The sequence below is a fragment of the Microtus ochrogaster genome, chromosome 6 (genome assembly GCF_000317375.1).
Source record: "Microtus ochrogaster isolate Prairie Vole_2 chromosome 6, MicOch1.0, whole genome shotgun sequence".
In the NCBI taxonomy this organism is placed as follows: domain Eukaryota; kingdom Metazoa; phylum Chordata; class Mammalia; order Rodentia; family Cricetidae; genus Microtus; species Microtus ochrogaster.
This window is the reverse complement of record NC_022013.1, coordinates 23900263-23925341: the sequence shown is the minus strand read 5'-3', so window position 1 is coordinate 23925341 and position 25079 is coordinate 23900263. Positions and strand designations below refer to the sequence as shown.

The window sequence follows — 25079 nt, the reverse complement described above, 5'->3', positions numbered from 1 at the left end:
GAACTAGCTCTGTAGACCAGGCTGGTCTCGAACTCACAGAGATCCGCCTGCCTCTGCCTCCCGAGTGCTGGGATTAAAGGCGTGCACCACCATCGATCGCCTTTAAAGAATACCTTCAGAATATATCCTGCTCTGAGCCCAGAGATGCACACTTCCTCCAATTCATTCAATCATTCATTCATCCAACCGGCTAACGCAGTGCTAAGTGCCATTCTGTCTTCTGCAGACTTGTGCTAAGCACTTTAGATTACAGTAACTTGGTAACTCCCCAGTCAGCCTGCAAGAAGGTAGTGTGAGAAGGTGTCAGAAGTGTAAAGAGAGACAGTCTCAATGTTCGCCAGGCAAGTTGGGCAGTTCCCTGTTCCTGCCCTCAAGCCTTCAAATCTATCTGATTGCTGTGGTTATAATCATCATAGTCAACTGGTTAGGAACTGGGCTTTGTCTTTATTATCTCATTTACTACTCAAAACCGTGTGTGTGTGTGTGTGTGTGTGTGTGTGTGTGTGTGTGTGTCTGTATCGTCACATTTACAGATAAAGGGAGTAGCAGGCTTAGAGAGTTAATATATTAGCTCTTAAGAAAGTGCTTGACTTTGGATACAGGACTCAGAGGATAGGAGCTAAATCTAACCTGAAGACCTGCTCCCTGGGAACTAGCTTTCTTGATACCAGAAAGGCACCATGCAAGCTTCCAAAGGAAGGAAGCAACCAACACCTCTATCCAGCTATAATGCCTGTGAACCATAGCAACAACCAGCATAGCACAACACACCTTAAAGCTGCAATAGAGGCACATGCATTCCTTGGCAGTAACCAATTACGAAGTAAGCTGTGATTGGTCTTAAGGTGGTTCGACAAGAGAGAAATCATGCCTGGTACTAGAAATCTAGATAACGACTCAGGTCGAGTGAAGTCATGGGTCTTGAAAGGAGCCTACAACCTCCACCCTACTACACCAGCCCAATCCCTAGATATATCTAAAAGTGTTGTTCACACCCCTTAGCAAGGAAACTTCTCCTTGCAACAGACGGAAGCCATTAAAGGAAACTGCAGCTGGTCAAAATGCAGAGTTGTGGCGCTCAGTCCCAGGGGATCCACCCACAGCACAACTGCACCCAAGGCTCAGGGATCGTTGCAGATGAGAGGAAAGGTTGTTAGAGCCAGAGGAACAGGAAGCTTACTGTAAGGTAAGCCACACCCATGTGATCTCACAAACATGGCTGCCCACCTGTGAACTGAGCCTGGACGACACCAATAGGCGTGCTAATATGGGGGTGGGGTCTGCTGCAGAATGCTGAGTAGGAGGAATAGTCTTCCCCAGGGAAGAGCACACCCATTGGTTATCCACTTCCAAATGGTCAGCCCTGAAAACGTTTTACATCCAGGTGACACTATACAGACTGAACAGGGTGTAATTATTTACAAGTGCATTTGAAGCCAGGGTGGTGGCGCACGCCTTTAACCCCAGCACTCCGGAGGCAGAGGCAGGGAGACTTCTGTGAGTTTGAGGCCAGCCTGGTCTACAGAGTGAGTTCCAGGACAGTCAGGCTAAGATAGAGGGACACTGTCTCTAAAAAAGGCTCACAGTGGGGGAGGGGTACATTTGCAGTAAGAGCAGTTGGCACAGTGTTCAAGAGGACTCCTACCACACCCATCTTATCAATAGTAGATATGATAAAGCTAAAAGAACAGATTAAACAGCCAAGTGAAAAATGGAGAAAAAAGAGAGGAGATGGCTCAGCGGTTAAGAGCATTGTTTGCGCTCCCAGAGGACCCGGATTCATTCCCAGCACCCATGTTGCTGTACTCCGCTTAACTCTAGTCTCAGGATATCCAGCACCCTCTTCTGGACTCTGAGTATCATGCACACACATACACAGACATACATGTAGGCAAAACATGCATGTATATAAAATAAAAGTTAAGAAGTTGGAGAGATGGCTCAGGGGTTAAGAGCACTGGCTGTTCTTTCAGAGGACTCCCAGGCTGGCATAGCATCTTATAACTGTCTGTACCTCCAGTTCCAGGGTATCCTGACACCCTCACACAGACATGCAGGCAAAATACTGTAGTGAGCCGCAAAATACCAATGCATATAAAAGTAAAAATAAAAGAAGAATTAAAAGGGGGAGGGTACTGGGGTTTCAGCCCTCTTGGCATGTCTGCAAAGCCACTATTCACCTAACACCACCTAAGATTTTGAAAAGAGAACCAGAGCTTAGTTGGCAGAGCCTAGCCTTATCACTAAGCTGAAGCCACATGCTGCCCAGCCCAGACATGGTAGGAGGTCTGTGTAGCAAGGATGAAATTCCTCTTGCATGATGGGTAAATGCAGCTTATTGCAGACTGTCTTCCTCAAATGTGACCATCCTTTGATCCTCATCTCTTTGTTCTTGGGATTGGCATGCCACTGCCTTGTTATTGGAAGGGCATTTCACACTGGTGGGTACCAGAGGAAGATGGTATTCTGAGGAGCTGGTGAGTTCTGAAGAGATGTGTCATCCCAGGGAGGGAGGGTGCAGTGGTTCATGCTCCATGCAGGAACTTGTCCAGATAAGCAGGGCCTTCTGCTTACTTGGGCTTCCTTCACAAGCCTGTGTCCTCACTATGGGCATTTGAGGACCTACATTGTGTAGTACTTGTCAGAGAGGTGCTAGTTGTTGGGGATGCCAAAAGGACATTTAGGACATCAGTTCTAGGGGCACACACGTGCAACAGCAGCTGCTAAGGAGGCAGGAGGATCGAGGCCAACCTGAGATCCTTTCTCAGAAATATCAAGGGCTGGGGGTGGGTGCTTTGACTGGAATTGGATTAAATGGAGAGGAGGGAGGGGATATAGAGAGGGACAGCTAAAATTAAGGGCTTTTGGGGGAGTAGTATGTAAATCTACTGCAGTAGAAGCTCCTTAAAATATATACATAAATGAGCCAGGCGGTGGTGGTGCATGCCTTTAATCCCAGCACTTGGGAGGCAGAGGCAGGTGGATCTCTGTGAATTTGAGGCCAGACTAGTATAGAGTGAATTCCAGGATAGACTCAAAAGCTACAGAGTAACCTGGTCTTGAAAAAAAAAAAAAAAAAAAAAAAAAAACAACATATCTATCTACATAAATAAAAAAATGTAAATAGAACCTCTGAATAATGGGAAGACACAGCCCCAACTGGATATCTCTTGCCACCAAATTCATTCAGGGTCAGGAATGGGTTACATCTAATTGAGTTGTTGGCCAAAGAGACCCCATGGAAACCCCTGGACAACCCAGACTATTGCCAATGCTAATTGTTTGTTCTCTGCGAAGTGACGGTAAGGTGCTGTTGCTGAAGACAGCACTTACATAGCTCACCCAAGAGAGAGGTTGAGCTGGTGCCTATCTAGCTAGAGCTTTCATCCCTACTGACTAGTGTTCATGATACTGAAAGGTACGCCACACACGACCAGAGGAGAAGGCTAAACGCCAACCTGGCAACAAACCTTTAAAATGGTGACCTGCTGAAAGCTTGCGCAGGTGCAATAGTGGCACAAAAGTCGGGGGAGTAACCAACCACTGTCTGATTGGAACCCGTGCCCCACGCTGCATGGGTCGCCAAGACCCTGGGACCAGATGGACGATGGAGCCAAGGGAAGCCGAATCCTGCTATTCTCCTCAATGAATGGTCCAATAAAATGACTCCTAATGACATTCCGCTATGTTCAGATCAGTGCTTTGCTTGGCCATCCTCCTGCAGTAAATGAAAACAGATACAGGCACCCCCAACTGGACAGTCTGCAGAGAGTAAGAGACCTTGGAACACTCAGTCCTAAATAGGCTGTCTCCATCAAATCCCTCCCCTCGGAGCTCAGAACCCTGTGGAAGAGGAGACAGAGATGGTGAGAGCCAGTAGCGACGGACGATGCCAAGGAGAAAAGGCCTTCTAGACACTACAGGACTGATAAATTCAGGAAGACTGAAGAGGACTGGTGCACAGCAGGGAGTTCCTCCCAGACCCAGGAGTAGGCTCAAGCCTCACCCAAACACCTGTTTTCACAGCGAAATCCTTTATTAAGCAGGGAAGAAAAGTTAAAGGGGCTGCTTTCTGACTCAGGCAGAAAACAGCAGCAAATGACCTTGCAGGTATAATTTTTAAGAGGAGGAAAGGGGGAGGTCTGTGTTATAATGAATGGGTTAGGATGTGGTGGTAAAGGACATAGGGGATGAGGAAGAAGGGGAAGGGGCAGGGGTATTTGACTCAGAGGGACAAAGGACTGTCCCTGGATAGAGAAGAGACAGACATGCCACACAGGCAAATGGTGGTATATAAAAGCAAAGGGGGAAACCCCGTGTTAGATGAGGTATTTAATTTTTATTTTTTTTAACTTTTTTGAGATTTTTTTTTTTTTTTGGTTTTTTGAGACAGGGTTTCTCTGTGGCTTTGGAGCCTGTCCTGGATCTAGCTCTGTAGACCAGGCTTGTCTCGAACTCACAGATCCGCCTGCCTCTGCCTCCCGAGTGCTGGGATTAAAGGCGTGCGCCACCATCGCCCGGCTTTTGAGATGTTTAATTTTAATTGGGCATGTTTATTAGGTGAACCAAAGGGGGCTTCTGATTGTTGAGCTTTGGTAGTCAACCTCGGGAGGGGGAAGTGGCCACAGAAGGAGATAGACCTTGGTTGCTAGCTTTAGGGATGTAATCTAATCTAGCAAGGCAGAGGGGATAGAGAGAAAGGCAAAGCCTGTCAGAGCCGTGCTCGAGCGGGCCAGTGTCCCTGCAGAGACTGGCTGCGTGCACAGGTCTAACCCATATGCGGTCCTAGTGCTGAGACGGGAAGGAGACACAAGCCCCCATCCCTAACTCAGAACCTATCTCCAGTTGATAGCTGCTTGAGAAGGAAAAATTCATCTTCTCCAGCTGAGTTTCCCTGGGTGTACAAACCACACTTAGGGGTACCCAACCCTATGTCCAGCCAGATGGCCGATACAAAATGAATTTAATGTTTGTTGTTGTTGCTGACCTTATAGGTCGTTTGCTTACATATTATGGCTTCCAGTTTTGTACTTTTATTTTTATTTATTTTTTTATTTTTTATTTTTTGGTTTTTCGAGACAGGGTTTTCTCTGTAGCTTTGGAGCCTGTTCTGGAACTTTCTTGGTAGACCAGGCTGGCCTCGAACTCACAGAGATCCGCCTGCCTCTGCCTCCCGAGTGCTGGGATTACAGGCGTGCGCCACCACCGCCCGGCCGGTTTTGTACTTTTATGAGATTTCTGTGTATGCAAATATTTTTCTCTTTGTCTCTTTTTGTTTCTTGTGCTTTTTCTTTGACTTTTTGTTTTCTGTTTGTCTGTTTTATCCTATTGTGGTTTGTTTTTATTTTATTATTTTTTTAGATGCCTGATTGTTTTTTTAATGGGAGATAGATAGATAGATAGATAGATAGATAGATAGATAGATAGATAGATAGATAGATAGGGTTTAGTTTGGGGAACACAGAGGAGAATCTAGGAGGAGTTTGCGGAGGGGAAATTGATCAGAATATATTGTGCAGAAAAATCTATTTTCAGTTTAAAAAAAGAAAAAATAGTACAAATCTAAACCATGAATGCACAATGTAGGCTTGGCATCAATGAGAATGACCTCAGAGATCCCACCTCTGTCAGACAGGATGCACCAGCCCTCGGCTTCTGTAGTTTCTCTCAAGGAAGAGAGAGTGGGACACCAGTGCTTGTAGCTGAGTGGATGCTATTCTAGGGCCTCTTTTGTTTTGCTTCTCCTTCCTTTGGTTAATGCTCAGGTCTGTCCCTTATGGGGTTGTGACAAGGTCGACCAGTCCCTGCTGCAGTGGCCTGGAAGTCTTCCCTTTCTGGGAGACAAGGATGGTGCAGTGGCATTCCTGGTACTGTTGGGATGGAGCATTCAGTTCTCCATGGAAGACCTCTGGGAACACGTCTCAGTGTGAGCTTCAGCAGCTCCTCAGAGTTGCCCTCTTCCCAGTCACCCTCTGTCCTGCCAACGCCTCTGAGGCTGGAAGGCCAAGTGGGGTGGGAAGACGATCTCAGCTACTGTTTCTTCTACACCACTGCTTTCCAATCTATTCTTGAGGGCTCATATATCTGAGTGCCAGGGAAGAAAGCTCAGTGCTGAATGGGTTCTGGGCTAGAGACACTTACAGGTAGGGGCCGCCACCTCTCCCAGGCTGGGGACAGGAGCAGGAATCTCCCTGAGCCTCCATCTGCCCAGGTGGATGGATACTGCTTTGGCCAGCCAGGGGTTGTCGGTCAGTCCAGGGGCTGGAATAGTGGCTCTTCTTACCCAGCTGAGACTTAGACCAGCCACAGCTGGATCCTATCCACCACAGGCTGCAAAGGGTGAGGGGACCTTCAGGAAAGCTTCATCCCCAGCCTGCGGCCAGCCCAGCTCCCAGCACTGAGTAAACACAGAGATAGGATCGGGTGGAGCCAGGAAGGGTGGCAGGGTGCGGCCTGTGGGAAGAATGACAGGATGTGGCACGGGGCACCATTCTGGGCACCCACGCCTTGGGACTATTGTTCAGGGCAGCCTGAGGCTCTCAACTCTCTGGGGTTTCAGAGGAAGTGTAATTCCCTTTGGGACCGGTGCCTGCCCCACCCATGCTGCATGGATCTCTTTCCCTGGCCATGATGCCCTTGGTACCAGCCACTCTGACAAGTTGTGGGAAGGGGCAGCGGTGGTTGTTGGCTGTGCCCAGGGGCCATCCTTGGAAGGTCTTCCTGTGCCCCAGGTCTGAGTCACAGTCATGCTGTGATAACGGAATCTTCTCTACATCTAGACGAGTGGGGGACTGGAGCTGTGGTTAGGGAGGAGGAAGAACTCAGAGGGAGGACTTTCTTTGATTCCCATTCAGCTGGGTCTGTCATTGAGTGATTAGAAGAGGAAGTGACTGATGGTTTGTTTGGGGGTAGAAAGGGGTTGGTGCAGGATGAGGAAGCCTGCTTATAGGGAGAACAGGAGCCATCTCGTGTGTGGGCAGCGTTCTGCCTCTAGTCCTCCTTGGAGGGGCTTCTTTCTCCGCGTCTTTATCCAGACACTGGATTCCAAGTCTTAAGTACCAGTTCAGAGTCTTAGTGAGATAAAGCTAAGAAGTGCAGTAGAAGACCCGTGAGGTGGGCTCACTAGGAGAGGGGAGGGTAGAAAAAGGGGTGCGATGATAAATACAAAAGGCGAAGTGGGTGCCCTTTGGTGGGCCCTGCCAAGGTGTGCCACTACGCAAACATGGCCCATGCAGCAGAATTAATGCCAGAGGTTTATTGGTGGGGGTGGAAGGGGAAGCAAGAGAGTGAACAGTTGTGTGGGAGTTGGGACATGAGAGAGGCAGGCAGAGCAGACAGGGAGAACAGGGAAGAGAGAAGAGGAAGAGGAGAGGCAAGAGAGCCACCTGTGCCTGGCGGGCACTTTCAAGGGGGCACACATGTCACGTAACAGCCCTAGCTATCCTGGAACTCGCTCTGTAGACCAGGCTGGCCTCGAACTCAGACCCACCTGCTTCTGCCTCCCAAGTGCGGGGATTAAAGGCGTGCACCTGTTCAGCCTCCTTGCTGGTGGAAGGTCTGTTAGGGTCCTTGCTGGCGGTAGTTCTGAAGCAGGGCTGCCCCACAACAGTGTGATGCTGGACGGGAGGGAGGGCGGATAACACAGGGGAGCATCCATTGCGCTTGTGGGCTGCTGTGGGTTTATGACTCTTAACTAGGACTTGGGGTTGCAGAATAGGGTGGAGCTGGGGAAGCCCATAATTGTCTCGTGCACACTGAGGGTTTTGGGCTTCTGGGCATCTAGAGAGAGGGAAATCCCCTGAGAAGGTGTAGCATGTGCTTTGCAAGGAAGGAGTAAAGGAAGTTGGTGGGGTCTTTAGTCCCTGGAAAAGGGGCTTAAGAAGGGAGGCTCCTACGGGGTCTTTAAATCCAAAGACTGAGGGAAAGGTTTCTTATCAGTTGGGGGTAGGAAGAAAAAGAAATGAACTTGCTCTGTTGCTGGGTGTCGCTCACACAGGGGAAGGGCAGGGAGCAGCATCCGGTCCCCCATGCTGCAGGCTCTGTGCTAGACTCTGGGGCCACAATGATGGGTGGAAACAGCTATATTTTCACCCTGCCTTGGTTGGATTCCCAAGCTCCCGGGTGAGTCAGAAACAGCAGGCATTCGAAGGTATCTTCAGCTATGATTTAGTCCTGTGAAGGCCAAGTTCAAGGTGCCCGAGAATGTAAAACAGGCACATTTTATAGGTTAGCTCTTCTTCCTGGGTTGTCTTACTGAGGGGGAAACAGGCTCAGGGAGGTTACTTGCCCAAGGGAGCACAGCAGTGGCTATTCAGGGTTCGAGCGCAGAAAATACCCAGGTCTGTGTGACTTGGAGACTTGTCTGTCACCCACTTGACTCAGCATCCTGGGCTATTCACGTCCATGTACAGGATGCTCACCGTGTGGTACTTAACCCCCATGGACTCCTGTGAGGTGTGGCTAACTACCCAGTGTGCTGAAGATGAGACAGGCCGAGAGGCTGCTTGCCAGTGTTCACACAGGGTCAGGCAAGAATTACAGACTCTAGCCCTGACCCTTACCTTGCTTCTTTCAAGGCTGCGACAGGGCAAGGATGGGTAGGCAGTGAGGTGGTCCAGGACTCAGTTTTCTAGCATTCCCTGCCAAGGCCTGGCTCCAAGGCCCAAGCTGTGCCTCTCCTTAAGTAAGCTCGCAGCAGACCAACCACGAGCCCTGTCCCTGCCTCTGCTAAGCCAGGTACCTGCCTGTGAGCATATGGGCCCCAGGATCTGTTAGGGTTACCTGAGGGCACTAGGCTGAGGTGACAAGGTTGACAACTCCAAACCAGTCTGATGTCAGCGGGAGCCATTTCTTTAGTTTGCCAGTGCCGGGAGCCCCAAGATGCTACTTCTTAATAGCACATAACCCCAAGTATGGGCTAGGGGTGCTGGGTGGAGATGGGAGAGGTGGGAAAGAGCATCGAGGCTCAGTGGTTCCCCTGAGGAACACACTGGCCATGACTTGCATGATGTTGTGTCTCCTAGTAAATACATGTAAAAAGAAATTTAAATGCTGGGTGTGCTGCTCTGTGGCAGAACGTGTACTACCTGTGTGAGGCCCTAGGTGCAGCTCCCATCACAACCCCGAATAAACTGAACTGCAAAGACGATCAGGTCTCAGTGATTCAGAGCACTGGCTGCTCTTCCCGGGGATCCAGGTTCAATTCTCAGCCCCCACATGGCAGCTCACAACTGTCTCTACCTCCAGATCTAGGGGATCTGACACCCTCACTCAGGCATACATGTTGGCAAAACACCAATGCACATAAAATTAAAAAATAATAATAAATTAATTAATCCGGTGACTTGGGCACTGAGGCAGGTGGATCTTAGTTCCGCTGGCCCACACGGTTAGGCCCTGTCTCGGGGAAGAAAAAGGTGGGATGAGTCTTAAGAATGTTTAGTCTAGCTGGCCTGTGGTGGCGCACACCTTTAATCCTAGCGCTCGGGAGGCAGAAGCAGGAGGATCTCTCTGAGTTCAAAGCCAGTCTGGTCTACAGAGTGAGTTCCAGGACAGCCAGGACTACACAGAGAAACCCTGTCTCGAAACAACAACAACAAAAGACTGTTTTGTCTAGAGCTAGAAAGATGGCTCAGACGTTCAGAGTGGGTACCACTGTTGCAGAGGACAAGTAAACCACAGCTCCAAGGGGAATCTGATGCCTCGGGCCCCGGGCACGTGCATTCATGAGCGCACACACATAGGATGCACACACATAATTAAAAACAAAACAGATCTTTAAAAGATGTAAGCGAGAGGGAGAGAAGAGACTGTTTTCTCTAGCCTAATCCATCAGGTTGTGACCACAGCTGATAATGAACGCTGAGTTTGGGGACCCTTGGTGTGTTTGATGTGGCGCGTTCCCACCCAGACTGGCTGCGTTACAAGGGCTCAGTAGCCAAATGTAGCCAGTGAGGCTGGTCTTGGGCAGTCAGGACAGCCCTCGTGGGGCGGGGATGGGTGGGTGGATGGTCACCACGTCCCGTAGAGCAGCATTTGACCTCAGGCGCTCGTCTGACCGTGCGCTCTGGCTGCGGTGGCCGGGACTGCTTGAACTGAGGTAGGAGTTGGAAACCTGAGGCCGGGTCCTGATGGAGAAGGAGAGCCCTTTGGGACCCAAGTCTGGCCAGCGGAGGCGATCTGGTGGCAGCCAGTGGTGTGGGATGAGGTGGCCGAGAGCCTAGGGATCAGAAGCCCACAGGCCTTCATTGTGCGCCTGTCACACTTCCTCTGGCTTTGTTGCTTTTGTCCAGCACCCTATTGTCTGGTTTCCTTTTGTCCCGGTTTTCAGCACCGCTGCCTTTTATTTCCCAGCCAGCCTGGTTGTTTTCATTTCTTTTGTCTGAAGTTCCTGAGAGGAAGGTTTTATTTTCAGCGGTTTGATTAATTCACAGCTTGAGCCCGGGTTTGTTTGTTATGTAATTGCTGCCCTCAGCTCCAGGATAATGCCCCCCGCCCCCACTCCTGCCCCCTGCGGGGCCTGGCTCCCGGCCCCTCACCAGCCGGATGGGCTGAGCTGCCTGCTTTTCTGCAGGTTCTCCAGGCAGCCCCCCTGAGCCAAGCCAGGCAGGGGTCTGTTTTCTCTTCATCCAGGTGAGATGGGCCCCAACTAGGGTCAGCTAGCCTTCTCTTGCCCGGTCCTATCCTGGGTTCCTGATTACCTTGCACTCAGAAAAGAGGGTGGGGGAGTCTGCCTCTAATCTACAGGATACAATCAAAGCAAATACAGATGTGTGTATCTTAGTCGCTTATAATAGTCCTGTAGCTCTTCATAAAACACCTTACGTATTCCGTTGTATACAAAGCTGTAACATTGTATGATCCAGTACACAGTACCAGAATAGTTGGTGTAATCTATGGACTACAGGATACCCTGTACAGAATTGATGTGATATGCAAATTCACTGGTCGCTCTATTCAGGGGGCCACCGTGATCTGAAAGTATAGGTGGAAAACCGTAGAAGTAAATAATTCATAACGTGTTTTTGTTTTGCTTTAAACTTATTGCGTGTGTGAGGAGGAGAGGGGAGGGAGATATTTGTGTCTGGACATGAATGGAAGTCAGATGACAATTCTGGGGTGGCTCTTGCCTTCTACATTTATGTGGGTTTAAGGGTCTGTTAGTGCATCTGATGGTTGTTGCTCTTTGATCCCTGTGTGTCTAAGCGTGTGCTTTTCCTGTTGCAGAGGCTAGGAAGGCAAGTGCCTTCTTGCTGTATCACCCTGTGGCAGGAGGGCACAGGACTACCAGGTTAACTCAACTCTAGTAAAGTCTCCCCAGAGCTGACGTTAACCCTTTTGTGAAGGAAGACAGAGGGTTCCTAACCTAATACTCTCTACTGAGGCCCCACCTCCCAACACTTCTGCTGGAGGCCAGACCCTTGAGTGCTACCTGAGACCAGCACGCAACTCTGAGTGCTTGCCCAGGGACTGGAGAGGGTGAGAGCTGCTGCTTGGTCTCTAGCCTGATGTGACCCTGGAAACTGCTCTCCAGAGCCCCGCAGACTCTCACCCTTGGGGGGCGCTAGGCTGTGTGATAGAGGAGAAGGCCACTTAGTGTACTTCCCGAGAGTCTACCAAGCTTATTGCAAGATGGGCATGAGTTCAAGGCCATCCTCAGCTACATAGATAGTAAGTTCAGTGCTAGCCTGGACTATCTGAGATCATGTCTTTTTATTTTTTGAGACAGTTTTTTTCTGTGTGGCCCTGGCTGTCCTGGAACTCACTGGTTTCGAACTCATAGAGCTCCGCCTGTCTCTACCTCCCGAGTACTGGGATTAAAGGCATGCGCCACTACTGCCTGGCTCCAGTACATACGTTTACATAGATACAGTGTTCAGTTGTCTTGGGTTCTGACACAAGACAGTTAACCCCCTCTGGCTTCCTCGGGTGAGCTCATCAGCTCACTGGCTCCAGCATGACAAGAAACACTGAGTGCTCACTTAGCACATGCAAGGCCCTGGCACTGCAAAAGCAAAAGGAGGGAGTGAATACCAAAGGTGGGAATCCCAAATGGATTCTACTAATTAAAAAATAAGAAAGCAGGTTCCAAAGTAGGCTTGTGTTTTAGACGTATGCACCTTTGAGGGTGCCAGGAAATGCTTGGGTTGGGAAACAAAGGATAGGGGCACCTCCTGCGGGGGCAGGGTGGGCTCATAAACTGGATCTTGGACCTCACTTACTCCGGGTCCTCTGTCCCTCTTCCCAGGATGTCCATGCGGAGCCCCATCTCTGTGCAGCTGGCCCTGGACAGTGCTAGCACCATGGTGAATTGCACCATCAAGTCTGAGGAGAAGAAGGAGCCTCCCCACGAGGCCCCCCAAGTCACAGCCACTGCAGTGGAGACCCAGCCTGGAGACCCAGCCCTGGCTCCACAGGAAGCGGCCAACTCACAAGCTCCAGCTCAGGTATCTAGCGCTTTCTTTCGAGGGACCCCCTTGGTTATTGCCCCCCACCCTGCCTTGTGCTTCCACCTGGTGCTGATCTACCCTTTCCACCAGGCCTCTATGCTTTTGTCTAGTTTGTGTGCAGAAATGGTCTCTGAAAGGGCAATGGGGCCCCGGGGGAGCCCAGGTGAGCAGATGGGAGGAGCCACGTGGTCAGGGTTAGAAGCTGGGTAACCTGTTAGAGCAGGACAGGAGGTGTCTCCTTCCATCCCTACCTGAGTGGCCATTTCAGACTCTAATTTCCTTAAGACAAGGGAACAGGGGCTGGAGAGATGAGTCAGTGGGTAAAGTCCTTGCTGCACACGCGAGAGGATGGAAGTTTGGATTTCCAGGACCCTCGTGAAAGCCAAGAAAGTGCGGCAGCTGCCTGGAGGCAGAGGTGGGAGTCCCTGGAACAGGAGCGCTGGGTGCAGTGAGAGACCTGTCTCAGTAAATAAAAGGACAGGTGCTTGTCAAAGTAGGGCGCGAGCGCGTGCGCACACACACACAAACACACACACACACACACACACACACACACACACACACGCACATGTAGAACACATGTACACAGAGGGGAGAGAGCTGAAATATATGGTAAAAATTCTGCAGGTCTTAAACTTCTGTTTCCATACAGGAAGTTTAATTTGATGACTCTAAGGAGGAACTCCATTTGGAAGAGTGGGGGTGAACAGAGAACACATTTTGGAGTGGTAAACCTTAGACGCCAGGAGGCTTGGCTTAGATGAAACAAGGAGCACTGCTGCTGCTGCTTCCCCCCCCACTCCTCCCCTCTTCCCCTCCCCCTCCTCCCCTCTTCCCCCTCCTCCCCTCTTCCCCCTTCCCCTCCTCCTCTCTTTCCCATCCCCCCTTCCCCCTCCCCCTTTCCCCTTTCCCTCTCTTCCCCCTCCTTCCCTCCCCCTCTCCCTTTCCCCCTCCTCCCTCTTCTCTTCTTCTCTCGCCTCCTCTTCTTGTTTTTTGAGACAGGGTCTCTATTATGGTCAGTCAGGCTAGCTAGGAACTCAAAGAAATCCACCTGCCTCTACCCCTGAGTTCTGGGATTAAAGGCTGGATTACCATGCCCAATTGAACACTTCTTTTTTTTAAAGATTTGTTTTCATTCATTTGTTTATATTTTTCAATTTTTCAGATTTATTTATTTTATATTTATGAGTTTTGGCTTCTGTTTTTGGTTTCGTATTGTTGTTTTGTTGTTGTCTTTCTTTTTTTGCCTGAGTGTATGTATCACATGAGTGTCTGGTGCTACAGAGGAGGGTGTTAGAGCCCCTGGAACTGGAGTGGTTGTAAGCAACCATGTGGGTGCTGGAAATTGAACCTGGGTTCTCTGCAAGAGCTACAAAACCAATTGCTGAACTATCTTTTCAGCCCCTATTTTTCTTTAAAAATGTGTGAGTGAGTGTGTGTGTGTGTGTGTGTGTGTGTGTGTGTGTGTGTGTGTGTGTGTGTGCAGTTGCCCTCAGAGGCCAGAAGAGGATGTCGGATGTAATTGGAAGTTTCCTTGGACCACCAGCCAGCTCCCAAATAAAGACATGGAGAGTTATTAATTATGAATGCTCAGGCTTAGCTTAGGCTTGTACCACTAGCTCTTTTAACTTATTTTAACCTGTTTCTATTCATTTCTGTTTTGCCTCAGGGCTTTTTAATCTTTCTCTCATTCTGTGTGTCCTATTTTTATGCTTCTTTTGTGTCTAGCTGGCCCCTGGCGTCTTTCTGGCGTCTCGTCTCCTTTTCTCTTTTCTCTTTTCTTTCTTCTTAAGCCTAAATTCTTCTTCCTACTTATTCTCCCTGCCTGGAGGTTCTGCCTGTACTTGCCTTCTTCCTCGCAATTGGCTGTTCAGCTTTCAATTAAATTAATCAGGCCGGGCGGTGGTGGTGCACGCTTTTAATCCCAGCACTTGGGAGGCAGGCAGATCTCTGGGAGTTCGAGGCCAGCCTGGTCAATGAGATCTAGTTCTGGGACCGGCACCAAAGCTACAGAGAAACCCTGTCTAAACCCCCCCCCCCCCAAAAAAAAGATCAATTAATCAGGTGCCTTAGGCAGGCAAGGTAAAACAGCAACACATCTTTCCATAATTAAACAAATGCAACACACCTTTACCTAGTTAAATAAATACTCTGCAACAGTTGGGTCCTCTGGAGCTGGATGTGGGTGCTGAGAACTGAACTCCAGTCCCCTGCAAGAGCTCCCAACTGCTGAGGCAGTGCTCCAGCCCCGGGGATCATTTAGGGAGACCACAGTGGGTGCCCGAAATCAAGCAGCGGGACTGGAGCAGCACGTGGGTTCGTAGGAATAACTAGCCGGGGTGGGTTCTGTATTAGTTACTTCTCTAGTGCTGGGTTAGAATGCCCCACGGAAGCAACCTAAAGAAGGGTTTGTTTTGGCTGACAGTTCGAGGGCACACATGGTGGAGAAGGTATGGTGGCCAGGAAGTTGAGGCAGCTGGCCATGTTGCATCTGTAGTCTGGAAGTGGGGAGACAAAATTGTCTAGGATCCTCCAGTCAGGGCAGGTTTTCCTTCTGGAAGCATCCTCATAGACAAACCTACAGGTGTGTTTCCATGGTGATCCCAATGTATCGGCTCCTCATTCAGATGCTTTACTCTATGGATCCCAGAGACAGTCCTTTCCCAGAGGCTTTCAGAGAGTTGTCGGGGTTTATGTGAGGTCCAGCCCCTTGTGAGCCACTAGACCTGGAGTGATACCCAGGTCTCCTGTCCCCAGGTCTCTCTTCATCTCACTGTATCAGTTATAGGGTGGTGCAAGCCAGGCCTGGGAATGTGAGAATGAGCAATATCCCACAGAGTCTTGGTCCCTCGGAAAGGACACCTTTGGGGTGCTCAGCCCTGTCTGTGCTCCCTTTCCTGGGAGTGGCAGTGGTGATTCATTGTCCCTTGCAGGATTGTGCCTCACCAGAGAGCAGTATGTCCCCAGACCCCAAGAGACCAGCAGCTTCTGAGGCCGCTTCGGGAAGCCAGGAGCGGTTGGACTTCAACCGTAACTTACAAGAAGGTAGGATGCTTGAGTCAGAGGTGAGGTCTGGGATGTTCTCTGGTGGGCTTCGCCCTGCCCTTACCCTGCCTTCTTCCAGTTGTGCCGGCCATTGAGAAGCTGCTGTCCAGCGACTGGAAGGAGCGATTTCTGGGAAGAAGCTCTGTGGAAACCAAGGATGTCAAAGGTGCGGGGCCTGTGTGCAGAGATCAGGAGAGGGCATCTCAGCCCTAGCCTTTCCTTTCTGGTCTATCATGCACTCTGGGTATATCAGGCAGTACCTCATTCCTACGTGGCTCACCTGGGCATCTCTAAGCAGTTGTCTGGCCCATCCCCAGGTGGGAGCGGCCTGACTGGAAACAGATCCCATGGGGGGTGGATCTAGGCTTTCATTAGTCATTTCTTCAGTCATTCAACCTCCAGGTCCCAGTCTAAAGTGAGCCGAAACTTTCCACGCAGTGTTGGTAGTTGAAGCTAGGCTTCCAGGACCACAGTGAAGGCCGCGGCTTACCTCCTCAGGGTGACCATTTTCTCAAGTGTTGTTGAGTATGCTCACAGTGGGAGCATTAAATCAATACTTATGCTCCCCGCGTTCACGGATGGGAAGCCCTAAAGATGGAGGCCTGAGCTTCAGCATTTTCCAGAGGCATCCTGACTATAAAATGGTCCCCACTTGAGTGCTTGGAAGTACACTGCTCATCAGACAGCCAGGTTGGAATGGAAGACATGAACAATCGCAGTTAGGTCCTAGACAAACAACTTTCCCCACATTATTAGCTCATTCATCCTCAGGCTGATCCCAGGAAGTAACTGCCATCGTGCCAAACAGTAGATTTGTTTTTTTTAAATCCCTTCAAGTACAGAGAAGTTGGGCACCAGCCTGGCAGGCTCCTGGGACAGAGAGGTTGTCAGATGGGTGGGTGGGCAAATAGATAGGCGCACTAACAAAGGTCTCCTTGGCGGCATTTCACCATGAACAGGGACCCAAGAGAGCCTGGCTGAGAAGGAGCTTCAGCTTCTGGTCATGATTCACCAGCTGTCCGCCCTTCGGGACCAGCTCCTCACAGCCCACTCCGAGCAGAAGAACATGGCGGCCATGCTGTTTGAGAAGCAGCAGCAGCAGATGGAACTGGCCCGGCAGCAGCAGGAACAGGTGCCAGCCAGAGCAGGGGCTTCCGAGACTCCTTGGGAGGGGTGACTGTCTGCAGAGGAGACCAGGTTCTGAGAACTGGTACTCTACCCCACACCCCACTCCGCATGCTCCTGGGGAAGACGGGTGGGCTGTGGCAGGCGCTGGAGGAGGCCAGGGCGGTCCATGATTCTCTTGTTGACTCCATGTCTCACCAGATTGCCAAGCAGCAGCAGCAGCTGATTCAGCAGCAGCACAAGATTAACGTCCTCCAGCAGCAGATCCAGGTGACAAGGGGACAGCGCAGGCAAAGCTGCCTGGGAAGGGGACGGCAGAACAGGCTCCCCCTAGGCTTGATGAAGAGGCCATATTCTTCATCCAATTTTGCTCCAATTCCTTCCAATTCCGGAGTCCTGTTTTGAGGGGGTGACAAGTATATGGGCTCGTAGATGTCGTACGGGGTCAGATGGATCTTTTGGAGCATTGTCCCTACCCTGTGTTCTGTGTATACTCACTCTACCTCGGGTCCTGGGCAGAACGACATCTGGGCAGCGCTTTGGGTCCCCAGTGACTTACGGTGGGTTTCTTTGCCTTCAGCAGGTTAACATGCCTTATGTCATGATTCCAGCCTTTCCCCCAAGTCACCAGCCACTGCCTGTCACCCCTGACTCCCAGCTGGCTTTGCCCATCCAGCCCATTCCCTGCAAACCAGGTGAGTGAGGCAGGGAAGGGCCCACCGCAGAGGCTGCGGTGAGATGAGAGAGCCCATCCATGCTCGGTGGTTTGTCTGGTGGAAGAGTAAGTCCTTCCTGAGCTTGGCAGGAAGGATGGGTAGGAAGAGCGCACCGCAAAGCAGTCTCAAGAGAGAGAAGGCTGGAGAAAGGCCTGGGGGGCTCCCTGAGGAGGGGGCACTTGATGATTGGGTCCTGGGGGGTAAGGATGTGAGGGAGAAGCTGGAACTGGGGTACGGGGTGGAGGGAATAGAGGTGGCAGAGGTTTGTGAGAGTGACAGGGATGTGGGATTCCACTGAGGATTGGAGCATGGGGTCTGGGAAGTGGGTGCATGGGAACACCTGAGCAGGGAGTGCATTGTCTCTAGTGGGCTGTGGGGGTGAAGGTGACTGATGAAATGATCCCAGTGATTTCTGGTGACAGAATTGGGGACAGGGCAGACATGCTGCCTGAAACTGCCCCAACGGGATGGGTAGCAATGAAGACTACTGGTCTACCCTCCCGGTCCCATAAGCCCACATAGAGTGCCAGCTCTCTGCTACAGAGACAACCTTGCTTACCCGCTGGGTTCATGGTCCTCATCACGGCCTCATACCTTACTCCCCACCTCCACCCCAGCTCAAACCAAGAGCCCTGACACACCTCCTGTGAGCTTATCTACCTGCCTTGGGGCTGGTGATTTGTATACAGTCTTATCTCTGCGGAACTGCCACGCCCCCTTGATGCTAAGCCTAGTGAGGCAGGGTAGGTAGGAGAGAGAACTGTACAGGCCGAGGTTGTGGCGTCTAGAAGACCTGGTTTAGAACCCTGGAACTGCCATTTGATGGCTTCATGGGCAGCCCACTGAACTGTCTCCTTGTCCGCCGAGATCTCTGGAGAACCCCGACTGATACACATGTAAAATGAGACTGGTGTTTTACACAGTCTCTTACACACCGCAAGCATGTAACCCTAGGGGGAGAGCTCGTGAGGCATATTCCTCCCAACAGGGTCACTTTGTTTCCCCCCCTCCCCCCACACACACACTCAGCAAGTATGAGACCGGAGTGTGCCCTTTTATGCATGGACCGTGGGAAACTCTTTAGAGTTGGTTAAAAAGGACAGACATGGCCACCAGCCTGCAGGGCCCATGTAGGAAGAGGGGGTGATGGACAGTCCCCTGCGGTGCTTAGATCTGATGTGGACAGAATGAGTGGGGCCCACTCTAGGCTCAGCCCACCATGTAGCCCTGGGACCTGTCACGCTTGTACCGGCTGTTCAGGTCTCATCTGGGACTTTGCCCCTTGCTTTTCTTTCCACAGTGGAGTACCCGCTGCAGCTGCTGCACAGCCCTCCTGCCCCTGTGGTGAAAAGGCCCGGGGTGGCCACCCACCACCCCCTGCAGGTACTCCCCTGCCCACTGCGTGGGGTGCCCTCCTCCTTTGCTCTCATTCTTTCCCTCTTGGCTGCTCTGGGCAGGTGCTTTAGTCTCACTTTCTCCCCGAGCCCTGTCTGTCCCACGACGCGGGGGAAGGGGTGTCCTTTGGTGTCTCTCACTTTCTGACTTTCTGGGTCCCCAGGAGCCCCCCCAGCCATTGAACCTCACAGCCAAGCCTAAGGCACCTGAGCTGCCCAACACCTCCAGCTCCCCCAGCCTCAAGATGAACAGCTGCGGGCCGCACCCCTCTAGCCACGGGGCTCCCACAAGGGACCTGCAGTCCAGCCCCCCCAGCCTGCCTCTGGGTAAGCTTTCCTATCTGCTCTCACCCAGGAGGACAGTTGAGTCAGATGCCACTGTGGGCACGTCCCTTCCCTTTCTCTGGTCCAGTGTGGGGTTTTAAAGATTCCCAGGCTCTCTATCACTGAACTCGACTCCAGCCTCTGCATTCTTAAAGCCCGGGTCTAGGCTGGCTCGGAGGAGGCCTCCCTCCATGGCCCATTTGTCCTCCAGTATCGGATTAGACAGCCCAGGGTCTTCATTCCCAGCCTCTTAGGTGTGGGGGGGATGGGCAGAGAGCGTGCTACCACAAAGATGCCACTACAAGAACTCCCTAGGAATGACATGGCAGGGAGTGTAAGAAGTGTGGGTTGCTCCTGTCCTCCACTTTGCTCCCTCCTCAACAGGCTTCCTTGGTGAAGGGGATGCTGTCACCAAAGCCATCCAGGATGCTCGCCAACTGCTGCACAGCCACAGTGGGACCTTGGAAAACTCCCCCAACCCCCCATTCCGCAAGGTATGGGCCACACGTCCTCTCCCCAGAGGGCAGGAGCCTGTGATAGAAGATGCAGCCAGGGTGACACGGGACGTACTGATGTCTCTGTCGCCTGCAGGACCTCATCAGCCTGGACTCATCCCCAGCCAAGGAAAGGCCAGAGGAGAGCTGTGTGCACCCGCTGGAGGAAGCCATGCTGAGCTGCGACATGGACGGTGAGGGTTCTGATCCTGGGCACCGCTTCATTCCACTAGGGCCCTCCCTGTCTGTCTCTGGTCACTTCTCTCCTCCTTTCCTGGGTCCTCCTGGGATTAAGCCCTCAGGTCCTGGCCTGCATCTCCATTGTGCCCAGGTGTCTATCCTTAGGTCTGCTCTGTGGGGCCCTGCAGTTCTGGGCTCCTGCTGTGCCAGTTCTCTGCTTCCCACCTGAACTGAGCTGACCGCTGTGTGAGCCTCCTCAGTGCCTCCTGGTGGCCATGCAAGGGATGTCTGTCAGCCCCGTTGCTGACTCTGTCTGCCCATCCTCCAGGCGCCCGCCATTTCTCTGAGTCCCGGAACAGCAGTCACATCAAGAGACCCATGAATGCCTTCATGGTGTGGGCCAAGGATGAGCGGAGGAAAATTCTGCAGGCCTTCCCAGACATGCACAACTCCAGCATCAGCAAGATTCTTGGTAAGGGCCGGGGATAGTTCAATAGGACTGGGTCCCAGGAGCCAGCTAGGTCCACTTAGGGCTTGCTTGGTGATATTCCATGTCTTGTTAACCCCTGGTAGAATCTTAGAGGGTGTAGGAGTTGAGTTGTAATGGGCGTCTGGATCCTAGGACCTTGTACCAGTGCAAGGCTGTTCTGGTTGCTCCTTCCCTTGGGACTTAGTGCTTTCCTTACCTCCCCATACTCCCAATGCCTCCTAGCCAGTGCTGTGGCAGTAAACGGGAGATTGGTATCCTGGATCGTCCGTACCAAGACTTTAAATGCCACACTGTGTCTGAGACTGAGGAGGGGGCAGGGCAGACAAGGCTGAGGGGGGAGGGGGATGTTTTCATGGCTGAACCCTCCATTAACAATGCAGGATTACTATCTGGAGCACCGGGGTTTTGTTTTTAGCTTTGTTGTGCTGGGGGGGGGGGGGTGCAGCCTTGGAGCTGGCGCATGTTCAGCAGGTGCTCTACCACACACCAAGCGGCAGACCGACACTGGATACCTGGTGTCCTGGAGTGACTTCTCTCCTGTGAATGCCCTTGGGAAGACACCTCTCAGGGGTGGGAGTTGTTCAGCGTGAGGGTGGTGCCAACTACCCGCCATTACCAGGCTCACCCATTCCCCTGCCCAGCATCCAGGGAGCATCCGCACTGGGCCAGGCCCTCGATGAGGGCTTTCACCTGTATTATCTGTCGACCCACTTGGGGATCAGGGTCCAGTCAGGGTTTCTAGGGTCTGGGGTGATTCCGAGAGTCTGGCCCTGAGTTCTTGCCTGGGTTTGGGTCAGGCTCTCGCTGGAAGTCCATGACAAACCAAGAGAAACAGCCGTACTACGAGGAGCAGGCCCGCCTGAGCCGGCAGCACCTGGAGAAATACCCTGACTACAAGTACAAGCCGAGGCCTAAGCGCACCTGCGTCGTGGAGGGACGGCGGCTGCGCGTGGGCGAGTACAAGGCCCTGATGAGAACGCGGCGCCAGGGTGCTCGCCAGAGCTACGCCATCCCGTGAGCAGGCCTCCCCTCGTGGCCAGGAGCAGCCTGTGGTTGCTGGGAGAGGCTGGGTTCATGTGTGGCTGGCCTTTGTGTGAGGGCAGACAGGGTTTGTGTGGCTGCTCCCTGGGCATCCGTGTGCAGATCAGTTTGTCATCCGCCTATGCGTGATCCCCGGTGGATAATGACTGTATGTAAGACTCTGGTGACTGGGGGTTGGGTCCGACCCAGAATGACTGCGGGGCGCCTGCCACCGGACAAACGCAGGGCAAACGGAGACACGCTGCAGGGATTCAGCCCATAGAAAGGTTCCTTAACTATAACCCTGGCAAGCCCAAGCATGGAGTCCTGTAGTCAGTGACAGTAAAATGAAATAATATTCATGTGCCACCTTCCGAGAATACACCCATGGCTCTAGATTTTCCATCTATAGCAGACAGTTAATTTGGCCGTCAGGATGCACACACAGGGCCCAGGGTGTGACGGTTCCCCAGCCAGGACAGGGGTTGGAATGCATGCCTGTGATGCCCGGAGGACAGCCAGTAGCGGGGAGGGCTGGGCAGGCATGTGGGTACATCTGTAACTGCCCCTTTTCTCTGCCTCTCAGCCCGCAGGCTGGCCAGGCACAGGTGAGCTCCTCAGATGTCCTGTTCCCTCGGGCAGCAGGCATGCCCCTGGCACAACCATTGGTGGAGCACTATGTCCCCCAGGGCCTGGACCCCAACATGCCCGTCATCGTCAATACCTGCAGCCTCCGGGAGGAAGGGGAGGGCACAGATGACAGGCACTCAGTGGCTGATGGAGAGATGTACCGCTACAGCGAGGACGAGGACTCAGAGGGCGAAGAGAAGAGTGATGGGGAACTGGTGGTCCTTACAGACTGATCCCCGGCCAGCTGGGCCTGGCCTGTCGCCCCTGGGGAAGACCTTGTTCCCAGCCAGCCAGCCTGAACTATGTTGGTACTTGGACTTGGGTGTGCCCAGGTGATGGGCAAAGCTGTGCACTTGTAGATACATTCCCAAGGTGGGGGGAGGGCTCTCCTCTTCACCACACCTTCAGGCACATCTGAGGAGTTAATGGCCTGGCTGGGTGGGATTCATGTGACCATGATGAGGAGCCGAGCTGGCTCAGGTCTTTGGCCCTCGGGGCTAATGGCCCGGGAACACTGGATGTACCCCGTCTTGTAGGTCTGCCTACCTGAGGGGATGGCGGGTACACACCTGTCCCCCAAAACGTGCTTTGTTTCCATCTTGTCCTGGCCACCGCAGCCATGGTGGGACAACATGTCTGCCCCAGAAGGTCCCACCCAGGTCACTCCTCTGTCACCTGGATCACTTTGTCCTTTCTGCAGAAGGGTCTGCCTATCCTGTCTTTGTCTTCCAAGTCCATGTGCCTCTGGCTGTTGCGTGCGTGCGTGCGTGCGTGCGTGGGCACGTTGTCATCTCGCTTCTCCGGGCAGAAGGTGTTTGCTAAGTGGCTGCTGTGAGCCAGGCATGTTGATGAGCTCTGTACCGTGTCTCTTGATGCTTCTCTGGGGGCCTCTTCTGTGCTTCTTTGTCCCCAAATTGCTACCTCTTCGTCAGTCTGGTGTCTCAGGTTCTGTGTGTTCTCTCCCAGTGTGCACTTCTCTGTTCCTTCGTCTGTCTGTGCTCTCACCCCACCCACTGGACTCTCTGACTTTCCGTAGGGCCCAGCCTGCCCCTGGGACTGGCAGTTTCCTGACCCTGTGCTGACCCCCTTTCTCCCTCCCGACTTTGCCAGTCAGTTCCCACGGAGTCATTTTTAGCTCCTAGTACTGTGAGAGTGTGCCTCGGCCTCCAGGGGGCTTTGTCCCGAATCCCAGGCATGGGGGCCAGAGGACTGATGGCTCCTCTTTTTGTCGGTGACAGCCCTGCAGAGGGGACCCCATGGCAGCTGGTCTCTTCATGAGCGTGGGGTGGGTTCCTTCCTCCCCCACTCCGTCCTGGGGATTGGGCTTCACTCCTGATGAACATCCTGGTTCTTTCCTAAGAAAATCAAAGACCATTAGCACCTAGCTCCAAAGATCTGGAACAGTCCCCAAGCCAGGGGAGGTGACCCCAAACTCCACATGGCCAGGTGCCCCCCCCATGACCCTATTTCTCTCCAGACTGTTTCTTTTTATGACTGTAAACATAGATAGTGCTTTATTTTGTTACTAAGAAGATAATGATGAATAACTTAACCAGCACATTTGTTTTCTGATGGCATAATAAAGACCGACCATTTCAGAATTCGGACCCTTGCTCTGTAGAGAGGCTGTCCTCAATCCAGTCCCAAGTCTCCCGCCAGCCAGGCACTTCTGCCCCCTGGTGGCAGCATATGGGAGCATCAGGCAAAGTGTCTGGGAGAAATGGCTTTGCTTTGTCAAGAGGGAGACCACAGCCAGGCCCGGGAGCTGAGGGAGGAGGTGCTGCAGCGGCCTGGAGGAACTGTGGCTCACTGTCCCACCTGAAAGCAAGAGCCTGGAGCTTCTCCATGATTCCTACCCCTCTCTGGGAGAGGGAGCCCCTTAAATCCAGTGAAAACTGTGGCTCATCCCAGAAGAGCCATCATACACAGACACTGGGTCTCCCGTGGTCTTCAAGTCTTTGTGACCTTGCACTTTGAATGGGGATTTCATAGGCATAGTTGTGACATCATCATCGCTGGGGACAGGGTTGGATAAAAGACCGAAAGTCTTCAAAATCAATGGGATTCTATAAGACAAGTTCTGGTTAAGTTAATACCATCAGCATGGCATGGGAGAAGCAAAACCAAACAGCAATCCTTGTGAAAGAGATGGGCCGGATTAACGGGGTTATGTCTTCAATGAGGGAGGCTCCGGGTAGTATATTCCACGCAGGATTAGTCTGAAGTGTGTCAGTCTCATCCAGACCCCCTCTTTAGAAAAAGCCACTATCATCTGGAAGGGCCCAGAATCAGCCTGTGAGAACAGAAGGATCTTTAGAGGAGTGGTCACAGGGGCCAGGGCCATCCAGTCCATGAAGGGGGTGAGAGGGAGAAGAGAATGTTCAGTTTCTGGGTAGCAAAGGTAGAGGCTGTGAGATTGAGCCTGAGCTGATCGTCTCAAAGATCACTTTGGGGAGGCTGCATACACACACTTCATCAAAGACATTCAGAAGTATAGCGAGCTTCAGAACCCAGGAACTTAAGGCTCAGACTTGACGCTGCAAGGGGGTTTCTAATTCTACTTGCTGGTGAGGCAGTAGGTAGAATGAAGACCACACTACCAAGTAGATGCAGTGGATCAGGGAATGGCCTCGTTCCCAGCCTTGTCCTTTGGAGCTCCAACTGCCTTTTCTTGCTGTCCTCACACCTTGGCGCCCTGCCCAGCCCCAAGACAGGGCCCAACAACAAGAGATCAACCCAGGGTTCTGGAAACATCTCTGGCTGCTGCCTGGCCCAGTTAGGTGGCCACTAGGGGGAGCTGCTTAGCTCAAAGCCCTTAACTTCACTCCAAACTTGAACCTCCACCAAACCTGATCTTTAATCTCCCTGGGACTCCTTGCAATCCTGAGTTCCCTTTTGCTCTGTGGCTGGTCCTTGGCAACCTGGAGGTTTGGGCCCGCGCTGCCAAAAGTATTCCAAGTACTTCTGTCCGCAGACCTCATCTACCTGCTGGGCCATCACCACCTCAAGTCCTCTGACCAACTGGAACCTCACCCCTTCCTAGGAGAAGCAGGGCACGAACAGGTGGACAGAAACCGGGACAGTATGTTCTGGTCGCTATTAGGAAAGCTAGCGGCAAGCTCACCTGACCCCTGCCCACTTCTCCACAGGCCAAAGGTCAACCCGGGAAAGATGGCCCTGGCCTGGAGCTCCTGCCTAGGGTGACAGAGAGA

The 25079-nt window shown here is 52.2% G+C and overlaps 1 protein-coding gene across 3 annotated transcripts in view; it reads left to right on the top strand.

The window, feature by feature from the left end:
• Sox13 (SRY-box 13) overlaps nt 1-24462 on the top strand; it is a 46296-nt gene extending 21834 nt beyond the window's left edge. For all 3 annotated transcript variants that reach the window (XM_005348362.3, XM_026779851.1, XM_026779853.1), the window contains 13 exons: nt 12248-12446; nt 15383-15494; nt 15574-15660; nt 16454-16626; nt 16821-16889; nt 17200-17314; nt 18636-18718; nt 18894-19056; nt 19438-19547; nt 19645-19741; nt 20056-20199; nt 21015-21231; nt 21824-24462. In XM_005348362.3, coding sequence (XP_005348419.1) covers nt 12249-12446; nt 15383-15494; nt 15574-15660; nt 16454-16626; nt 16821-16889; nt 17200-17314; nt 18636-18718; nt 18894-19056; nt 19438-19547; nt 19645-19741; nt 20056-20199; nt 21015-21231; nt 21824-22100 — 1845 coding nt within the window. In that variant the 5' untranslated portion in view covers nt 12248 and the 3' untranslated portion in view covers nt 22101-24462. The remainder of the gene's footprint in view (nt 1-12247; nt 12447-15382; nt 15495-15573; nt 15661-16453; nt 16627-16820; nt 16890-17199; nt 17315-18635; nt 18719-18893; nt 19057-19437; nt 19548-19644; nt 19742-20055; nt 20200-21014; nt 21232-21823) is intronic.
• Nucleotides 24463-25079: the final 617 nt, after the last annotated feature.